Source organism: Drosophila novamexicana, unplaced genomic scaffold, assembly GCF_003285875.2.
Source record: "Drosophila novamexicana strain 15010-1031.04,08,12 unplaced genomic scaffold, DnovRS2.1 tig00000960-arrow-arrow-pilon, whole genome shotgun sequence".
Lineage (NCBI taxonomy): Eukaryota > Metazoa > Arthropoda > Insecta > Diptera > Drosophilidae > Drosophila > Drosophila novamexicana.
In genome coordinates, this window is record NW_020824833.1 from 999282 (window position 1) to 1022044 (window position 22763).

General features: G+C 41.3%; 2 protein-coding genes and 1 long non-coding RNA gene across 5 annotated transcripts in view; 1 reads left to right on the top strand and 2 right to left on the bottom strand.

The window, feature by feature from the left end:
* Positions 1–671: 671 nt before the first annotated feature.
* LOC115765350 (testis-expressed protein 10) lies at positions 672–2665 on the bottom strand. Its single transcript, XM_030708863.1, has one exon. It carries the CDS (start codon positions 2650–2652, stop codon positions 694–696), a length of 1959 nt encoding a protein of 652 aa, XP_030564723.1. The 5' UTR covers positions 2653–2665; the 3' UTR covers positions 672–693.
* A 1747-nt stretch (positions 2666–4412) lies between these two features.
* LOC115765407 (phospholipid-transporting ATPase ID) overlaps positions 4413–22763 on the top strand; it is a 53457-nt gene continuing 35106 nt past the window's right edge. For all 3 annotated transcript variants that reach the window (XM_030708949.1, XM_030708951.1, XM_030708950.1), the window contains exon 1: positions 4413–4698. The gene's annotated coding sequence lies outside the window, so the exon portion shown is untranslated. The remainder of the gene's footprint in view (positions 4699–22763) is intronic.
* On the bottom strand, positions 6377–8913 carry LOC115765408. Its single transcript, XR_004018112.1, has 3 exons — positions 8216–8913; positions 7437–7893; positions 6377–6753 (listed from the first exon to the last, which is right to left on the bottom strand). It is a non-coding gene; the product is annotated as an uncharacterized LOC115765408 (long non-coding RNA).

The window sequence follows — 22763 nt, forward strand, 5'->3', positions numbered from 1 at the left end:
GATACTCTGAATCTCGCGGAGCGGAGCTACCTTTATAAACATTCTAGCTTTCTTCTATACATACAAACTTTTCACTATGGGAAATGTATTCTTGAACAGAGTCGGTGCTTATAGTCCGATCTTTATGAAATTTTTAAAAGGTTCTACCTTTGTTACTCGAGTTATGTATGAATATTTGGCACGATTAGGGCGCTAAAGAAACAATTGGACAACAATTTCATATGTAAACAAATGCATGATTTGTGAATTGAATTAATTTCATATATTTTTAATGCTTTGGCAACATTCTATGGACTTTCGAGTTTAATAACAAGCACCAGAATAATATCGTAATTGTACATTAGGTTATTTGATCTTTGTCGACACGCAGATAACTTTCTTGCTAAAACTTATGTAAATGTATATTTAAGCTATATATCAGCATTGATTTTACGCTAGGTTAGCCCAAAACTATACTTATGTATGTAAAAAACGTGTGTCAAGTAGATATTGTTTTAATTTTTAAGGCCCATCTATAATTAGGAAAACAGCCTGACTGTATACATTGTCTAGAAAAGGCAGTCGAACAATATCACTCGTTTCAAGTTATTTAGAAAAGTTTACAAGCATGGACTGCGAGTAGGCTGGTTGGCTCCAGCCTCTTACCATATAAAAGTTTAGTAAGAGTTGGCTTTAAGCAGCATCTGATATGCTTCAATCGTAGCTGAGAATGCACTTGAGGTAGTTGGCCACGCGGTCGGATGCGTTCTTTTCCATTTTCTGGAGAGCTGCCTGCAATTTGGCAAGATCGCCAAAATGGCGGGCATAGTAGAATAAGTTCAATATGCGCTTTTGGTTCTCGAAACGGCTCTCCTCCGCGCTGAAGTCGCCTGTCACCAGCAGCTGCTCAATGTTCGCTAGCACCTCGGACGCACTATCCATGAGCGCCGTCATAAAGACGACGTTCTGCTGGCGGCAGAGCGTTGACATTGCCGTCAAAGTAACATCGGCCACACTGGGCTTGAGCAGCAGCTGGGGCAGATAGCCGAGAAACTTCGTAAACTGATACTTGCCGCCGTAGCCCCTGTAAAGTTCATTGCGCTGCACAATCAGGCACAGCAGATTGAGCACCTTTGTGGCAACGCCCTCGCGTGTCGTATACTGCTGCCCCACGTAGGCGTCAATGCAGTTCTGCATCACAGTGCCCATATGATGGGCCTGAAGCTGCAGCAGTGCCGCACCATTATCTAGCAAGAGGGCGCGCAATGCGGCCACCAGACGCAGCTGCTCATCTGTGGTCAATGTGTGCAACTGGCGCAAGCATCGGCTTACATAGTGCAGCAGAGAACCGTAGTCGTCGCCCTGTTCGCTATCAGGATGCGGCCAGAAGTAACAAACGAGCTGCACCAGACTCAGGTTCTGGACAATGCACAGTTCCCCGCCAGCAGCTGGTGCCTTCATCTTTTTGCCTTTTTTCTGTTTCGGGCTGTCAGCCATCGGCGTTTGCTGGTAGGGATAGTTGCCTTCCTTGAGGAATATGCGCGCAAAGTTGCCTGCATATGTCCGCCGCATCCAGTCGCTCAGCTCGTGCGTGCTTTCCTGCTGCGTGCTCTCGTACTGGCGCACAAGTTGCCACAGCTGTGTCATGATGTTCAGCAGCACGTGCAAACTGGCTGCGGCATCAGCATTGAGCAGCTGAGTCTGCTGCTGCTGCTGTTGTGGTCGCACCTCCATCCAGTTGTCGTGCAATAGTGGCATAAGCTGCTCCACATAGCTCATCAGCTGCTCGTCCTCGGCTTTGCGTGCTTTTTCTCCTAGAATGGTGTGCAAATCCCGCCTGTCGGTTAATGGTGGACGCACGACATTGTAATACTGGTGCGTCGCGGCATCATAGTGGACGACACGTGCTGCTGGCCTGGCATTGTTGTCGCTCTTGCCTTGCTGCAGCAGCGTGCTGAGAATTTGCTGCAGGCGCAGCAGCACCTTGGTCCGCCACTTGATCGTCGTCAGCTGTCCCTGTCCCTGACCCTGGCCTATGCGCACAGTTAGCAGGCGATTGGTGTGCTGGGTATCGTAGCGCTGCCGTGATATCATGTCAATAAAGTTGCTGATAATGGTGCTGGCACTGCGTTCGACCAGCAGGCGGGATGGCACGCGCTGCAGCAGCACGTCCAACAAGAGCAGCGAGTCCTCCTGTATAGCTGGCTGCACATGCGTCATCGCACAGCGCAAATAGGCGGCAATGATGTGAAAGAATGGCGCAACGGCGTCAACTGGCAAGGCCTCGAGTAGCACGTCCAGTGTTTTATACGATTCGCTTCGTACATCGCGCTCTATGTCCAATGCGCCGGCGGCAATTCCCTGCAGCAGCTCATTGAGATGGCCGATGAGATGACTGGCTTGGCCGGCTTTGACGGCATCGCGTACGTTGCGCAGTGCATCCGTGCGAAACTTGAGGTTGTGATGCTTTAGTCGGGATAGAGCCTCTTTCAAATTCAATTGGCGTTGGCCGTTATTTGTTGGCAGGTGGGATTCCCTCAGCTGTTCGCGTATTTCAATTTTGCGCACTTTAAAGTCCGTCTTGGTCACATTAAGACCCTTGGGTAGCTTGGCACCTTTCAATTTCACTTTTGCCTTTTCGGCACGTATATTCTTCTTGTGATGTCCACCCATTTTATGAGAATATAAATTTTACAATTTGAATCAAAACATGTGCTGCAGCCGGCACGGTTGTACGTATACAAGATAAGAGACAATCGACTTATCGATATTTTCCAGAGTTACTGTAATCAGCAGTGCTGCCAACTCATTGCAATTTTGGCCACCTCTGCATGATGCACGCGCGTAATTTGAATGGCTGCGTTCGAATGCTGAGTAGCTCAGTAATCTGGCGAACTGGTCCTTGGCACCGCAACGCTTGTGCAGTTTATGGCGAGGAGCAATTAGGCACATTGCGGCCATTTGATGTACCAGCATCTGCAGCAATGCCGCATGAATATCCAATAACAGAAGGCGTAATTGCCTTATTAAAATGGATGTACACTTATTAGCAAAGTTTGACTTAATCTGATTTAGGTTGTACCGTTGATAGAAAGGCGTGTCCTTTACGACTCTGAACGGTGATGCCAATTATTTAATGTATTGTTGTCCAGCACATCCTGTGAGCTCGCTAATTGTTTGCGCTTTACGACCTTTTTGTCAATCAATTAATCAGGGTGTGTTTTATAGTCTTTTTAGCAATTAGCTTAAAACGCTACCAAATATAAGTCGCTTGATTTTATTACCGCTGACGACCGTTTCAAGGTCAACTGGTCGGTCCGGACGCTTGGTTATCTTCTCAGAATGCTGAGTGCGGGTTCAAAGTGTGTGCATTAGCAATTGCAAGGCATGTGGTAGCAAGTATATCGCCCACAGCTTGGCAGCAAATCGCATTCCGGGCATAAATTAATATCGGTTGGTTGTGCAATGAGCTTGCATATCTTGTTGGCGTTAAGTTCAGCACATTAAAAGTGCAAAAAGGTAACGTGAAGAGACAGCTGCTCTCGCTAACCGCAGGTGATGACACATTAGGCATTTGGCGAATTTAGAACGATGCATATTTGATAAAAACACAACCGATTTTCAATATTTAAGCAGCATATAATTGAGCCTGCCAACTTAGTGTTAAATAATGAACCCCCTTGGTCAGGGCTGCCAGGCAGCTGGACGCGTTCACACAGGCGCAACGCAACCTTAACAGCCAACTTGGGACTGTACCAAGGGCGTCGCAATGCAAGTTTAAATTTTTGAAGGTTCCACACGCGCCTGTGTTTGCGGCAATGAAAGTGATAACGCCAACCGACACGTCAGACAGCAGAGTTGCACAGATTCACGCTTCCGACTGTAACAATAATGCTTAAACCAAAACAACGGCCAGCAAAACAACAAGAACAAATTACACAGTTGCTTCGTAATTGATGGCAACTCTGTTCAGCTCGTTTTGGCGCGCTCTCCAGTCGGTTTGCTCGTCGCCGACCGACCGAACGCCTGCCAGCGTCAATTCGCCGCTTCAGTTGTAATCGAAGTTTGAACCTGCGCGGTTGTGCTTTTTTTTCACGCCTGGCTGCGCCGTTTTTCGTTGCCAAAAGCGTTCAATTCGTAAAGTTTGTTGTAACTGGCAAAGCTAAATATTTATAAGACGCCTTTTTTTTTGTTGAACGTGTTATTGTTGCGTGTGTTGAACACTTTTTTTTCCGTTTGTTTCATACATTTTTTTGCGTGAGATTTATTTGTTTCGCTTAATGGTTGTTTATATTGTTGATACCTAAACATAAATGTGCCTGCAGAGTTTGCTGTTGTTGTTGTAGTTGTTGAAGGCAACAACAATGTAGCAGCCCAACAATAACAAATTGCCAAATTATTTTGTAATTCATAAGCAACAACAACAACAACAGCGCCGAGCCCGCCGAGCAGCAGCATCACCTAACGTCAGAGGCAACAACAATAAGAAGCTGCGGCACATGCATGCAACAGCTGCATGCAACATGCCATAACAACAACAACGAGAACAACAACGAGAACAACAACGACAACAGAAGCTTTTGAGCCGGCGCCGTCTGCGTCGGCGTTCCGAGCTTTTGGCTAAACATCAAGAGGCCGCCGCTGCTCACATTTACATATACATATACAATATACATACATAAATTATCTCAGCGCAATTGGCTTTTACCGTGCTAGCAGGTAAGCTGTGAGCTTTGCTTTGCTTTATTGTTACGAAAATGCAGCATTGATTCATTATCATCACAATCGTTATTATGCTCATGATTAAACGCTAAATGCATTTGGCCAGTGTGCATAAATGAAATGATGCACATTTATACATATGCATACATGTAATTACACACATACATGTGCATGTCTGTGCATGTCTGTGCATGTCTGTCTATGTACGTAATACGTATTGCATTTCCCGCTGGGATTTTTCGCTGGAAAACGCTGCTAATGCATTCAATCTCATAAAATCTGTGGCAATGCGGGTCACAAGGGGGTTGCGGGGGACACAGACTTTAATGTGGCAACATTTAACCAATCACAAAAACTACATGTGTGTGCATATATTTTTGACACCTAGTGTTTTGCTCTGGTGGCTTTTTATCTTGAATAATCTGTGTTGTTAATGCTGCAAGCAGGATTATCTATAATGGTAGCCGATGATTTTGTATTCCACTTGACCCCCGACCAGAAGAGAAAGAATAGCTTCTGTTCTGATTCATACTTGATTCGCGTGATTGACATCTCGAGCCTGCTCTTCGATCTCTAAACAATTTACATGTTTCGGGAAATAACAATCGAGCTACCAGATTTGCATATCTTTCAACTCACAGCTGAAGGCTACAAATGAGTCAGCTTCGATTTGTGGACACAGCTGCGACTCGGACTCGATTACGCTGTCCTCTTCAACTCTGTGAATAATAAGTTTGTCAAGAAATGTGTTCCATGAGCTATATATATTTATGTATATATTCTTGATCAGTATCAATAGCCCGATGTCCATTGTGGACATATCCATCTGACAGTCTGTCTGTTTCTATGCAAACTGTTCTCTCAATTTGAAAACTTCATTTGTTGTAGACAGCATTTGGCCCGACTTTTATAGCATATAGCTAACATAGGAACGATCGGTTCTCAAATGAACAACTCAAGACGTCTTAACCAAACGTGGTGTTAATCAGACTCATTATAATCCCTTAATATTATTAAAATCTGATCAACATCAAACAGCTATATCATATAGCTCTGTTTTGTCATATAAGGACCAAATTCAGATTCACTATTTTTCTAATATATCTGCAAAACGTGTCAAATCGTAATACAATATCATATGATTCCCATAGGAACAATCGCTTAGAAACAATATTGTCGTATAAAATCACCTCCGAGCCATATGTCCATAATGGCTATTTCAATTTCTGCGTGCCATTCCGTACTGTTCATATTTGTTATGCTCTGAACCCATTGAAAACAGGTAAAAGGGCAAAATGGAAAGAAATCTCGATTCCATTAAGTGTACATATATATATATATATATATATGTTCTTGATCAGGACTAGGAGCTAAGTTGATCTAGTCTTGCCCAATCTTGGAAACTACAAAATGTAGAGACTTGAAGTTGAAATTATATACATATTCTCCTATACCATAAAGCTAATCGTTTTTTTGTTAGTTAGAAGAGTAGAAGAAGTTGAACACAATAGAAATAGATCGGACTATAAGCACCGACACTATTCTGGAATATATTCAACATATTAGCACGCTTACTTGGCGCAGGCTCGAGGGAATCTCCTAGTCTGTCACTCTCGACTACGGCATTCCGTACCCCTCTATTATCTATATATTTTTCATTCTGAAACTTATTTTTATTTTTCGAAGCTTTAAATGTAAAAAATAATAATAATTAATTTGATGTCTTGCCTCACATTCTTCTCGCTCATTTGTGTGAAGCTGCGACAGTCGAAGCCACGTGTTTGATGCCTCTTTCGCTATCTTTTTGCCTTGCGACTATTTTCGTTTCATTTTTATTCACTGTTTCGGTTTTGGGTTTTATCAGCGATTTGGCACATAGAGAGACGGAAGAAGAAGAAGAAGGCGGAGCACTAAATGCTGAGATAAAGAGGCCAATGCTGAGAGCCGGAGCCAGAGCCAGAGCCAAAGTCATGTTCCAGTTTCCGCCTGACTCCAAATGATGTCATGTGTCTTGGGGCACTGCAAACGAATTTCGCTCGCACCGAAGAAAATCTGACGACAGCAACAAAAATATGAATAGCAAGTAAGAGTGCTCTAGTCGGGAGTGCCTGACTACAAGGTACCCTATGGGAAATGTATTCTTGAAAATCGGCGTTTATCCAATTTGGAACTCTATTGGAACTCTTAAGGCGATTGCTATGGATATGAGTATAGACAGATGGGCATGGGCATGTTAATTTAGTCCGGATCAAGAAATTATAAACTTTATATTGTCTCGAATGCTTTCGAAGCTACATTTCCACACTTTCCTACCCTCTCAATGTTAAACAAAAAACACTGCTGGCACTTTCTGTGCCATTTAATTAGTTTTTCTTTATTTCGGCAAAATATTTGTATCAGCTAACCTCTGACTTTAAATAACAATTACTGCTCCCCAAAGACTTAGCTAATTAAAGTTTAGTAATTATTTTATGTGCTCGCACACGTTAATACAATACATATACAAATATGCATGCCTGTAAACATATTAACAAACTGTTTGTTCTCGACAAAAGATAAAAACGCGATAGCCATTCTACATTGTATCCATCTATCTAGTATCTATGTACACACACATATGCATATGTACATGCACACATACATATACATATAATCTGTACATTCAGTTATCTCGGCCAGTTAGTCAGCTAAGTATATGCTCAATTATAGATGCTTAATAGAGATTTAATACTTACCCAATGTTGTTTAAATCTATTCAGTCTACACTTTATTGCTGACAGTCCATACTCTCATTAAAATCGATAAATATCGATAGCTGAGCTCGGCGATAATTAGAGCGCGTGACACCAATTTCGTTAAGACGGCTTCTGTATATCCCATAAAGCGAATACTTTAGTTTTCCTGCCCGGCTTCCCTTTGCTTGGTTTGTGTTTTCGGGTGCTTGTTTAACGTGTAACTGTGTTTCCATATAGATCGGGTATTATCGACTAGTGATCTCTTGCTTCGTATGTAGCTTGGGTTACCCAGCTTCGACCTGCTTGCATTCTTGCCGGAAGGGTCGGCTAGCTTTTTTTTTTTAAGCTTTTTTTTAGCATTTGATGTAAGTTAATAGCATGCAATAAGAATAATACACACGATGCCGCCAGAATATCCTAGAGCAAGACAGGTTCATGACTCTAGCTCCAAAGATATCTATCGTGGATATACAAGTTATACATATTATAATAGATATACTTAGCTTGGAGTTTCTAGCTTAAATAGCAAGAAATAACTATAAGAATAGAGTATTTATATTATTAACTACAATGAATGTCTAAATAAATCTTTGATAGTTGTGCTTTTTATAGAAAATGTTTGCTTTGAATATTTTGCTATGGCTTATGTGGTACTTTAAATAGGAAAGATTTTGCAAAGGGAACTTTTCCATTCTTAAATGTTTTTCTGCAAATTTATTTGATATGAGTTTCAGCAAAAAAACTAAAAATTGGGCCGAGCAAAGCCGGGTAATACCTACGACTTTTAAGTAACTAGTAATTATCAATAACACGTTGATAAACCGCCAGCTCAATAACCAGACCCTAGTCCACAGCTTAAAATAATTGCGTATCCATCAGGGGAGCATACGATAAGTCCGTGATCCGAGAAATAATAAGAAATTATCAACATATAAATGTTATTTTCTAAGGTCTAATCTTAACTATTTCCAGCACCAAAAGGCAAACCACAATTGTTCATCAGCTGAGCCCTAATGAGAACTGGTTTTAACTAATGCACAATGCGTATGACTCAGCACAGCTCTATACTTGATGCTACTTTCGCTGAATCAGTATTACAAGTTCTAGAAGTCTAAGCAATATTGGCCGCGATCCGATCTGATGCTCCCTTTTGCGATGACTTTGGATCTTATTGCTTGATTGTTATAAAATTATCCGGGCTTCAATATGCCATCCAATTGTGGAGCTTTACGAATGCGCAAGTCCACGCCTCTTAAAGGGCTTGTTTTTAGATTTCGCAAGCAATAGCGGCAGGTATTCCGAAAGGCAAAAAATCTTAGTCTGTGTATACTTATCGAATTTGTCTATATCTTTATGGGTCACACAAATAATTCACAGAGTTTAATTAACTCTTGTTTTCTGACTTGTATTTACTTAGCACTCCTTTTAATTGCCATCTTAAGTGTTTTTCTTAAATGCTATCTCGCAGTTGATTATAACAAATGAATTTGTCTAGACTCGAATCTCGAGCTGAAATGCATATCGCTTATATAGACCATACATTCATCCATATTGCACACAATGCAACATCATTATGGCATACGTGTATGTACATGTATGACTAATGCTCTGAACGTAATTAGGTTCGTTCTGCTTGTACTTTGGGATCTGTTTGCCATCTTAGTTAACGGTTTCTGTCGCCCGCCCCAGTCTGGAGTCGGAAGGTGGGAGGCGTGAGTCGTGAGTCGGGCATGAGCCAGCGCATAAAACAAAGATAACGCATTCAGAAGATAGCCCAGAGATATCTAAAGAATTGGAAACGCGTGAAAGCAGATGCATGCCATAGCTAGCCAAGCTAAATGTGTTTCCAAGTGCATTTGCCTTGACAACACCTTTAACATGCTGTCAACTTTGACAGCACTTTTAACATGCGCTCATACTAGACTTCGTTTCTAATGATTCAAGAGATAATATCTAAGAAGTAAAAGTGCTCTAGTCAGATATAAATCGATATTTATCGATAGATAAATGATAAACTCTTTCTGGACTGATACCTATACCATAAAAATGCAAATGCATAAAACTATCCAAACTATCAGGACTTTGAAGCTTAAAGCTTAACTGTCTGTCCGTCCGTTCGTCCGTCCGTCCGTATATGTATGAACGACTTGATATGTTAGATGTAGGTGCTCCTACGGCCTGCGCAGATCGAGTTTGCTTCCGATAATCGATAACTTACTCCGTTTCCAAACAATCGATAAAAATCGATATCGATATTCAGTTTTTTGGGCAATTTTGGTAAATAATAAGAGCTAGAGTCACCAAACTTGACATATAGCTTCTAAAATAGAATATATATATGCATTTGATGTTGGAAGAAGAGGGTTCAGGGTATTCCCTAGTCGGGAGCTCCCGACTAGAACCTCTTACTTGTTTTTTTTTTGCCATCCGTTCGATCTCAAACATTTATTCTTAAAAATCATATGTGATGAAAATCGACCTTACCTTGGTGGGAATAAGGGTAAAGATTTTGTGGGTTGTTTCTAAAGATTCTTTTGAAAATAAATTTGAGACGTGTTCGCTGGTTTCGACCTTTTTGAGTCCAGTTAGTTAAGTCTCGTCCGATCGGCTTGAGAATTTATGGAATATGTGTTTCGGCGATTTGCAAATTCCATCCGCCACTGTGGAAAATTGGTCTTAACGGTTGCATGGTAGTTGTCTGTTAATGCTGAATGGAAATTGCGGGTTAAAGGTTGCACAGTTCAAGTTTCGGGTTGAAAAGTCATTTCCATCTATATAAAAACTAATTTGGGAAGTGAGTGTTACACACTCTTAGAAAAATCCATGATCTGTAAAGTATGTATTTCAGCAATTGGAAAACTTTAGTCTTTTCTGTAGAAAATAGACTAAAACGTGGAAACGTTGACTCTCAATTTTGACTCTCAATTTTCAGTCGTTCATTGCATAAAACTTGTGACATGGAGTTAAAGATAGTACGGGTTGGCTTTACATTTCCACGGGCGGGAAATGGGTGAAAATGTAAGTCTAAGATTGGAAGCAAAAAAACTTGGTCCGAGCAAGGTCAGTCGGACAAACACATATAGAAATGATGTATACAGTCGGAAAGACGGACTTGGCTAGATAGACTCAGCCCAGCCCAAATAATGGACTGAAAGCGCGTTATATCTGAAATGATACTGAATCATTCCTCGACGAGGGACGCAGAGATTCTAGTAATAGATAGCTTTTGTCATACATAGTAATCGTTTTTTTTTTTTTTTGTGAATAAACTATTATTGCTGAAAAATTTAAGAACAAATATAAGCATTGGAAAATTCTCAGATGCAGAAAAGTTTCCATTTTGATCGTTGGAGCTGGAGCTTGTCTTGTATGCGATGTTGCTCAAAGTATTTTTAGAGTGCAAGTTAGATTTCTGGCCTTGTTTAAGAATGAATACGTATTTCCGAAATTTTGAAAAAATTGCATTTTATTCTTCTTCTTTTTCTTTTCTGTTCATAAAGTGTATTTAATTTTGATCAGGATGACATGCTGAGTCGATTCAGAAAGTAGAAAAGCTAGAGAACTTCGAAATACATGTACATAATCTCCAAAACCATCAGCAAAAATCGTTTTCAGTTTTTTTTTTCTCAATACTTCCGCTCATTTTCGTTTATGTAACATGATTTTTAAAGTATAGTTAGAAAATATTAGAGAAAATATTAGTTCACAACGTTTGGCATGTAGCCTCTTGTATAGTGTACAATGATTAGGAGTATTTCACTTTTTGGATACCCTGTTTTTTGTCGCAATATTTAAAGAACCTAATTTCAAAGCTAGATCCAATCGATTTGGTATACTCACACGCATAGTGTGTGTTTTTTGTTGTGTTATGATTTTGGAATTTCGTAAAGATCGGATAATTAACACCGAATCCCATCACGAAGGCACATCTGCAACATAAGCTACTCATCAAGGGGCATGCTTTGGTTTTTGTTAGGGTATGACGGATGCTAGAATGCTTATGAGGCTTGTTTGGCGCTGGGTATTGGGTATTTGCTAGTCGGATACGTCCAACCAGGGCATTCTTACTTGCTTTCAAATATCTATTGTTGGAAAAGTATTGTCTAAAATTTAAAGAAAATAAATTGGCCTGGGCAAAGCTGGGTTATACCCGCAACTTAATATGTATAATTATTAATACTTTTCATTTTCCATTTGCAATTGTGTTGGCAGCAGCCGGGGTTGAGCGGTAGGGGGGTTGGTCTGTTAAAGTATTACATGTTGTTTGTAAATGTTAAGTTTGGTTGAGTATAAAATTGTGTTGTTACCAATGTAGAAATAGATTCCAGATACGAATGCGCCTTTCAGAGTATAAGAGTTTGTGCTTGGGACACACTCGTTTATGTGTTCTGCCTTTAAGTTGTAAATTCAAATTAAGAAAAAATAAAAAAAACAATGTGGTTATTAAATGCTACATTTTATTTGGCATCACAATTAGTGTATACCTCAGCGAAAATAAACTTTTACAAATTAAGAGACGACAGCGGAGGCTCACAAACATGTGTGACAAATAAAAATTGCTTAGTGTAGCACATGTTTTCTTTCTTTTTTTTTAAAGTGCTTTGGCAAATTTAAGATTCGAATTTAGGTGACTTTTAAAAAAAAAAAGAACAAGCCATGTTTTTGCTGTGTGCGTCATTGTTCGACGAAATGGGGAAAAAACTGAATTTCCACCTAACGAAATGCCTAGTTCTGGCAATTAGAATATTTCCAGATTAAGTCGAAATGTCTACAATCGAAATCGAACCAATGAAAATGTTTCCAAAAACGCATAGTTCAATATTTTACTTAAGGCAAAACAATTGATCGCAGACAACTTTTTAACACAATTCGCGTTAGAATTATTTAAAGACAGCTGAGAATATCTGCGGGCAAATTTGTATTAATTTTAGCTTTGAGTAGTGGAACTATCTTGGACGGGTCGCCATGAAACAGCTCCATTTGATATGCCATCTAACTGTTTACAGTTCTGTATGCAACTGATAGAAAGACAATGGAGGCATTGATTGACAGCAGCCAGGACTGTGGGGCCAGTCAGGAATCGGAGCTAAGCTGCCCACATGTTGGCGCTCAAATTGTCCAGACCGCCCTCAAAGTGAAAGTAAGTCCGAGCTGACTCGGACAACGAACTGACAATCAGACAGTCGGACAATTGAACAATCGGACTGTGGACACAGGACACAGGACAGAGCTAAGTGCACGCCACGCCACGCAACCACACACCACCACCAGGACAATGACGATGTGGATGTGGCTGTGGATGTGGATAAGGACGAGGGCGAGGACGAAGGCGACCGTCGCGTTTCGGTCAGTGTCAAAGGCACCGATGCAGGCTCGAGTGCTGGTAGCTGTTCAACCGGACGGGGGCCAATGTCGTGGTCAGCGAGCAAAAAGGAAAACATAGAACGCGGCTTTTTTCGTGGTGCCGATGGTTTAATACCCTGGATCTGCCCGGGTACGGCGATGTTCCCTAGATAATAAACCCTGCAATTGTTGAAGATATATGCATATGTGTGTGTTAGTGCTCGCTAATGAGGTTAGCCTAAAACACAGCCCCAATTTCGAGATAAGACCTTGAGATAATGGCATAAAGATCTTCAATATAATTAGTCAATGCTTAACAGATTATTCCAATGTTACCTATATGCTATTGGAGACGTCTGCTATCCTCACCAGACGTCTCTGAGATAGTCATTTATACTTAATCGACTCACCTGTTGTTGCCGACTAGGACATATGCAGGTAAATATTATGGCATCGGCGATACCTCTTTTAATATGCATCACACCTCGCAACAATATTATAATCCCACTTGCAACAAGGGTATACAAAATCGAACAACTGTCGAGAGGTGTCCAAGAGCTGGTGGGCCAGTGGGCCAGTGGGCCCTGGGGCGTGAGTCTCTGGGCTCCGCGTTGAGCAGTTGACGAATGGTCAGTAATTATTACAGGTTGTGCTGGCGTGTACCGGCTAGCATAGCATGTCGTAGGGCCAGTTGGCCGCCGTTCCGAATATGTGTTTTCCTAATGGCTCATGCGCGACTAAATGCTTTGCTGTTTGCCCAACTGACCAAATGGCCAATTGATTGAATGACCAACAGCTCTACTGGCCCAACAAGCCAACGAAATGTGGGCCAGAGACCCACCACAGTCGCCTGCTTGTTTTAAATCGCATTAGTTGACATTTCTGGACGAATAAGCCCTACGAATCTGACGCCCGACACTGCTCCTGACCCTGACCTTGGCCCTGGTCCGGGGCTAATCAAGGGAGCCGCCAGGCTCTGACGTGCGCCACGAACTGCCTAATTGCAATTTGCAATGAATGCATTGGCGAAATGGCGAAATGGCTCTCCGCCATGCAAAAACATTGTTCAAACAACTCAAGAAATACTCAACACACACACACACACGCACACGCACACGAACACAAGAGCAAGCCAGTTGGAATGTTGCGGTCGAGTATAACCGACTGCGTCATACTCGTTCGCAGTCCCATAACAATTGAGAAGTTTTGCCACGCCTCCCTCGAATTCGTAATAGGAGTATTTCGAGCGGATTCACAAATTTGAGGATTATCGTAAAGTGCCACGCCCATAATGGGCGTTGTCATGGGCGAGCAGCAAGAGGGACACTGCACGAAACCAATATACTCTTTTCACACTGTGAAGAAGTATGCAAATTAGACTCCGACGAGGAGCAGGCCATAGTTAGGAGTAATAACACCTATATTAATATAAATGAGGTCCAATATAATAATAGATAGGCCTATCTATAAGTATTACAATAAATATTAAAAAATAACAACCATAATAAACATGAATTTTATAACTAGATTTGCTGGCAATGCCAGACCAGGAGATACCCTAAACGCAGGAGGAGATACCCCATTGGCATCGAAATGTAAGAAAATAGCAAAAAGTAAAATATTCTGGATCTGTGTACACTAAACGAGAGTCCAAGTTCCATATTTTGTGTCTTTTGCTCTGAAAGCTCCTTTTAGCTGGAAGGATACGCGAACGCGGTTAGATGAGCGGACAGACAGACATGGCTAGATCAACTAGCCAGGGCTAAGCAGGTATATATACACTTTATAGGGTATAAGTTCGGAGATATATCCTACTGCCTGTTACGGATATTTGGACTAAGCCTTAATACCCATTTTCGATGGGTTTACGGTATAAAAACCACAAGCAAAACCAGACAATGTTGTCGATATGTGTATGCATGCGAATGTCAATGAGCACGAGAGTGTGAATGAGATGGAGAGTGACACGTTCGAATTGATTTACCGCAATTCCAATTGCACTCCCGTTGCTCAACACACACGCAGACACAGCTGCTATGAATACGCCCACACTAGTATACACACATACACATATGTATGCATGTCCCATATTTAACAACACACATACTACATACAAACATTTGCGGTGTCCATTAATATGATGTTGGTCAACTTGTGGCTGGGCAAGGCGAAGTACAGTACTTTATGTGGAGTGCTGGGCGCACAGCACAACAGTCCGATGGATGGATGGATGCCCGCCATTCACAATAAACATTACCCAAGTTGACATTGTCAATGTCGCAAATGGCTTGGCGTGACAGCGCACAGTGGTGGGAATCATAGTGAAAAGCCAGCTTTTTATACCCAGAACCCATTAAAAATGGGTATAAGGGTATATTGTAATTGTGCAAAATCCAAATGTATGTAACAGGCAGAAGGCAGCATCTCCGACCCCATAAAGTATATATATTCTTGATCAGCACCAATAGCCGAGTCGATCTAGCCATTTCCGTCAGTCTGTCCCTCCGTCCGTCTATCTGTCCGTCCGTCCGTCCGTATGTACGAACGCAAGGATCTCAGAAACTATAAGAGCTAGAGTCTTGAAATTTGTAGGTCCTCCTAGTGCCTGCGCAGATCGAGTTTGCTTCCGATAATCGATAACTTACTCCGTTTCCAAGCAATCGATAAAAATTGGTATCGATATCCTGTTTTTTGGGCAATTTTGGTAAATAATAAGAGCTAGAGTCACCAAGCTTCTTAAATAGAATATATATATGTATTTGATGTTGGAAGAAGAGGGTTCAGGGTAGCTCCCGACTAGAACCTCTTACTTGTTTTTTATTCAAAAGATACATTTATTACTCGAATTTCCTTTAATTGGTTTTACCATCTGAATCTGGACAAAAGCAGTCGAAATATATTTGCTAAAAAAGGCACAACTTGTTTGCTTAAATCGCAAATCTGCACCTCGAACCGGCTAGACCCTATACTCAATGTCACGAAGGTCGCCAAACAGCCAATATTCTATATATTACTGTAATTATATATGGTACATCAAAGCATGGACCTGAACATTTGTCATAGGCCAAAAAAGTCATATACTAGACATTTAAAAATGTCGATAAGTATCATACTTAATGCTAGGAAATATGCAAAATAAGAATTCTGTCAGATCATTCCATTCCCCTTGTACTATATCTACTTTGTAGAAACAAATATTAAAAAATATTGATTCTTTCAGTTTATTTTGTACTCAATTTGTTCATTCAATTTTCCATCTTACATTTCAACTTCATACCACTGTGCTGTTTTTTGGGTACCTTTGGTAGGTTGTTGGTTGTGTGCGTGGGTGTGCTTATACCCTGAACCCTGTGAAATTGGCTAAAAGGGTATACTGTTTTTGTGCGCAAGTATCTCCGACTCTATATTCTTGATGAAGGTGAGTCGAACTAGCCATTTCCGTCTGCCTCATCGTCTGTGTGAACTCGCTGATCTCAGAAACTGCCAGATAATACATTTTTTGGTTTTTAAGCAAAGATGTTTTGAAGTCGAATGGACAAAAAAACGAAATACACAAAAATATGGTATATAATATTATATATAGTACACTAAACTATATTTATAATATAGTGATGTTAGTTATTTCCCTTTTTGGATGTCTCAAGCATTCCCCAAAAATTGGAAAAGAAAATTTCCAATTAAATGCCACATTTAAGTGCTGAAAATTGCATTTAGATCGGACTATAATCACCGATACTCAATACAATTTCTACAGTGTTGGAAAATAAGCTAAAAGGATATGATATTAGACGAATATATTTAACAGGCAGAAATATTATACCTATATATTCAAAATATCAGTGCATATATAAAATAAGGCAGAATAGTAGAAAAACAAATTCTAATAAAATATTTGGTTTTCCATGTTGTGTACAGGATATCTAGTAGTCGAGCATGCTTAACTAGCACTCCTTTGTTTTTTTTTTTGTGACTTTGTTGGTTTCATACATTTCGGTTTATTGCTTTTGTTTGGCTTTTTTTTTTTTTTTTGCGTTTTTGTATGTTGCCGGCCTTTCCACGTGGAAACATCTTTCTGTTATCAGCTGCTATGGATCGTTTGGCCGTGCCCTCCTTGGGGAAATGGAGGAGATTGCGGACAGCAGGCTGCACGCAATCGTTGACACGCATCACGCAGCTGGGTAACCCAATTCGGAAGCATCAGACAATCACTTGATTGACTGCGATGCCATTACTCATGTTGGGACTCGAGAGGCGATTGGCCCACTTTTCACAGCCGCTGCTCAATTTCCATTGGCCAGCGCCCATGCCTGCCGCCTCTGCCTCGGCCTTGCGAAGGAGGACTCAACAAGTTGTCGGCTTCTTGGGACACCAGTCGTAGGCTAAGTGGTGGACGCACCTGTGCGTGATGCACGGTCAACTCCGGCAACGGTCCGTTTGCCATACACCATTTACCCACGCGCCGCAGTGCTTTATTTTTTCAATACTTATCAATTTTTAATGCGCCACACACATGAAAACCCACAAATCGGTCATATAGAATACATATATCTATATGTATAGCAGAATGTTTTTATTTTAATTACCAGGCCGCGTATGGGTGGTTCTCCATGTGGCCAGGGCGCAGTATATTTCAGTAAATATTAATTGCCATGTAATTGACAGAAATGGAAAGTAATACCCATTCCTAGCCAACGGGCAGACAGTTAACTAAGTATTTCGAACACCCTGCCATTTAGTGAGAGTGCTTAGCTAAACAGGCTTCGCTTAACTTAGGCACAATATGTCGAATGCTATTTGACCATAATTGCATTAACTAAAGAGCTAAAAAGCCCTACTTATAATAATTTCAAATATTCTATCGGAAACATTTATCAAAATTTTGTCGAATTTTTTGTATTAGTATTATTTTGGTTAAAGTGTTTGATGAAAATGATTTGTTTTTTTTTTTTTTTAAGATTTGGCGCCACAAACAAAAAAAAACATTTATTCAAATTTGTTATTAGGAAAGTTTTTCTTCCAAAAAATTTCGGGTCATAGGACATTTATATCGTAAACCTCAACGAATTTTAAAAAGCTTAACGCCAATGGAATAAATAGCCAAAAATTGAAAATCTTTCTACGAAAAGATTGAAGGTATCAAACATATTTTCACTAAGTTTTGACTTTGAAGAACCATGCATATCTAATATATATAATATCGGCTTTCTAGCTAACAAGCAAAAGATGAAGATTTCAAAATTATATTAATTTTGGGCCGATCGTTCCTATGCAGGCATGATATGATGGTCCGATGTTGGTAAGATCAAGTAAATGCAAAATTTTTCCAATATATCAATATATCTCTTTGAAATCGATTGAGATTTTTTGAAAGATATAGCTAAGTGTTAACAATTTGGAAAATTTACAAATAGCGAATCTTGCGTGCAAGGCGAATTTTTACATACATTTCGTTATTATCTACTTGGTTTTTTTGTGGGATGAAATTCTTTCCAAGATATTGAAGGCCCGGGCCAAGTGTATGTGCGATTCTCTGACTACGTCGAAGCGTATCCCCCTGAAGTACTCACGACTTAAACTGCGGCTGTTAAGTATTACATTGCGGGAATGTTTTGCCTATTTTAGGCACTCTATTCGACAAGCTCATCTTTTCGCATATTCTCAGATATCTCTGGACGCCCACAATATCGTAATTCTTTCTACATTAACGGAACCAGGTGCCATTACTTTCGAATTATTTAGCATCTCTTTATGCCGAGTATTAGTGCATCATTTATTGTGCATCCTTGTTTAGGCTTCTCCATCTGACCGAATCTATAAAGGTTCTTCTCCTGTTACCACGGTGCACAGTGAAAGTAGAAGTTCAGTTCTTTATGCGTCTTTGAACCCATTTACCAAGATAGGGAATTCATTAATTAGGCGTCATCTGAGACTCATCAGGATCTTGGCTATTGTAAGCCATTGCCATGGATTAGTCCAAAGGCGCAAAATAGATGAAATCAGATGCCAAGCCTGTTGTGCTTATGGCTGCTTTCGACTCAACAATAATGCCTAACTGAACTGTGATGAGCTCCATTGTCTCGCAATTTGTGATACGCACTGCCCCACATGCAGCTGCTGTCGCTTTTTATGTCTGCTTTCTGTGAAGCCTTTACTTTCCTTATATCCTTGGGGCAATTGCAGTTTGAGTATCTAATTGAACAATACGTTCGAGAAAAGTGCGTCCATTGATGGACTTGGGCTGAGGCGTAACAGAAAACAACAGATGGACAAGAAGTCTAATGAGGATTATAATCAAGACACATGTCCCACGAAGGAAACGGAATTAGCAGTTGCAATGTAAATGTGAAGGTTACGCATGCGATTCATGTGCCAGCTTGTCCAAGTCATGTTCCGGCTGCACACGCTGCAAAGGGGAGCCAGGTCAGCAGAGTCATGCACTGTAGAGATGCCAGTGGTCCTCCACATGACCGCAGTGGACGTTGTCGAGAAGTTTGTGCGCGGGTAAGGGGCTACCCTAGATGTCCGTGTTAATGAGGCGATGGAAGAGACGTCCACTTCATCAGAGGCTAAGCGGAGGAAGATTGTGGAGGACTTAGAGTGGGACTCGCAGATTCATCCCGACGTTGTGAAAGCGTAAAGATATTAATGTTAAGAAATCTGTTGAGAGTTGAAAGAAGCTTTATATTGCCTGAGTTGACGGAACGCTTTCGAGTACTTTGTCATGGTTGATTGCAGAGCTCCACCTCAAAATGGATTCCCTGTTGTGCGTATACGGATGACCTGATCATCTTGAGTTTATTTGGTTCGACAAGTGCTTCCCATTTTGAGAAGCAATTGTCTTGTTGCTTGTTACAACTATTGTAGGAAGAAAGAACTTGCAATGCAATCAATACTTTTTTGCATTCAAGGAAGATTTTTAATAGGGTTGGCATCTTGAGTGGGCTTGCTCTAGACGGCGTCTTTACGTTCAGCAAGAAACTGTTTATCCGATTGAAGCATAAGGTTTGAGTGTGAGGTCATAAGTCTCATGGAGTCATTAGCACCACCTAAAGATACCACGCAGGTTTTAGGGTTTTAATGGGGCAGCGTCCCTTGATTCCTTTGATCAAAAAATTAGGGAATAGGCCTCAAACCAAGTTGATTTTGTTTCGTGAAGCCGTTATTTAAATATTGATATAATTATAAGTAGCCTAGTTGGCACGAGGCCTGACTAGAGGCTTATTTAGGCTCGGTGTCATTGTCCACAGTCCAGAAGTTGTTTTGGATAAGACTCGCTGCAACCAAGGTGGACATCTCGGCCAGAAGGTTATATCTTCAGCTTGGCTACTGCGGTATTGATATTGACGGCATTTATAGTCGTGAGATAGAGTCAACGTAACAGATGGTTACGGACCTCCATTTCTGAGGCCTCTAACTTTTAAGGTCTGGCCAGCACAGGCCGACCAATTCATCTCGTTTCGTATAATCCATCATTTTGGAACTTCATATGGCCGTCGGTAAAATGATTGCGGACCCTTTCGCGCTTTGGCCCAGCCCAAAGGGTTTTATCATACATATCCCTTTCTCTAAAAGCCAGTGTGAATATGAACTTAGAAGTGGGGGCAGGTGGCGCATTAAGGTTTAATTAATGCAGATTGACTTAAACAAGATTGCAAGTCAATTGTGTTTTATTTAACGCTTAATTCATTCCGAGGGCAATTAAATTCCGATATTGGAACTACAAGCGATATTCCCCGTGTGGGAAACAATGACCTTTGTTGCACATTTCCATTTCATTCGACAACATGCTTGGCCTGGCATTTGAGGCGAAAATTATTTATGCGGGTTTTATGGGGCGTTGGGCGCCAAACGCCTCAATAGCTGATACTCTCAGTCTGCGATTAATTTACACGTGAGCGTGCGCCCTGTTGGATTAGTCGATGGGCGGCGGGGGTTTGGTTTGCAGGGGTATCGGGAGCGCTAATTGCGTCAAATCAATTGAAATTGGAAAATAAAAAAATTCAAGCCGCATTCAATATGATTCGTTCTATGAGAATAAACAGAAGGTTTCCCTGTTTCTGTCACCTCTGTGGTAGAGCCCAATCATTTGGATGCATGAATGCCAGCTCTTTGAGACGCCCATCTGCTATATAGTTGGGCTTGCATAAGAACTTACGTAATTGCTATTCATTCTGGCTTTTCCCAGGGCCATTCACGCCTGTTGCAATGCAAATGGAGTCGCAAGTCGCGACAAAACTGTACCTCTCACTGTTGACCCCAGTTGTCCAGCTGTCAGCTGCCCTATCGTGGCGGTAGGGATGGTGACCCAGCTAATTAGCCCCTTTGCCATATCACGTGGAATGCCCAAGTGTGCTTTCCTGAGCCCATTGGCTGGGTGGCACAATTTTCACGGACCAATTAAATGTTATAATTTCTAATATTGGTCTTTGTGACAATCCCCTACACTTGGGTTTGGAGAAATTTTCTTTTACTTAGAGGCTCAGGCATTTTAATTGGCTTCGAGAGACTGAGTTCTTTGGTAGTTCGTTTTTATAAATACTGAAAATTGTTTTGATTTGTTGGCGTTTTGACCCATCCTTCGAGTGCTCACATGTATTCCTAAATTCACTGAATATGGATATGGATATGGAGGAGTGAGGCCCATTGCTTGCCTTTTGCAAACGACCGCACTGACCGTACTGACTAGCTATTGATAGATCCACAAACTTCCATCAGATCAGTACTTTGATCAGAAGTAGGACTCTTTCAGTATAGCTCGATGAAGCTGAAGACCTCAGCTCCGGAGGACCTTAACTCCAACGAGGCTCAAATACATACATACCCCCAATCCGTACCCTGAACATTTACTGATTTATCCCAGCAAATGCAGGCGTCGAACGGAAAATGGACTTAGACCCGTCTAAAACGCGTTTCTTTTATAACGTTAACATTCATACTCCTCCCAATCTCTGAAGTCAAGCCACAGAACTCTGCAATGCAAAAATGCATAGGGAGAATCGTCTTTTGCACTCACTGAACATTCTGCAGCAATGGCATCCTTGTGCAACAAGGATCGACGCCTGAACTCCTAAATACCTTAGTCGCTCCTCAATATTCGATACACTTGCCAACCAAAGTCATCAGTCGATCCTTCAGACTAGCGATATGAGGAATAAAACACACCCTCCCGCCGAAGATTGTGCCAAGGTATTTCAACTCAGTCGCATACTTTTCGTTGTCCAACTGATCCCAAAACTTCCGCCATACTCGTACGCTGTACTTAAGCAATTCTACAAAAACTCTTAGGTCATACGCGAAGATTCAACCGAGCAACTAACATACCTCCAGTCATTCTCCACACAACTGTCCTGTGTAATACCAATTGTCTGTCAGGCATTTGGACACGCACGCTCTTGAGACGCCTTTCCTACATAATCAGGTCCAGAACGTTTTCTAGCATTGGAGGAAGATCGAGGATTGCTCTTGATCCTGTCGCCCAACTTTACCAGCACTGTCACTCTCGCACTCACTGAGGAAATAACTTACAATCCACTTTCAGTACATATTTGCCCAGTGAATACATCCAAAGCATGGAACTTACTCGACCACTCCACGTCAGTGCCCAAGAGAGGATCAACAGGATACCCCACACTAAGGTGGCGAGCCCTGAGGATCTGCCCTGGGGAATGACTCATTCGAAAAAACATTCATACAATTCGACAATGCCATTAAATGAGTGTTGTCTAGAAGGAGGCTACTCACACCTGAGTACCCATCCTTTAGCGCTAATTGTTTTATAAGTTTGCAATTAGTTCGTTCTTAGTGCGCTCCAGGAAAGTGGGCCACTCATCTTTGACATTTGCAAGGATTTACATCCTTAGCAACTCTGGTCCTCCGAGCCCACAACTCATGCGTCTACCACTTCACATGTTGGAGGCCGACCTTGCCCTGCCTCTCAAACATGCGCTTCCCACCTATTCACACACGCAACCTGCTCGTCAGCAT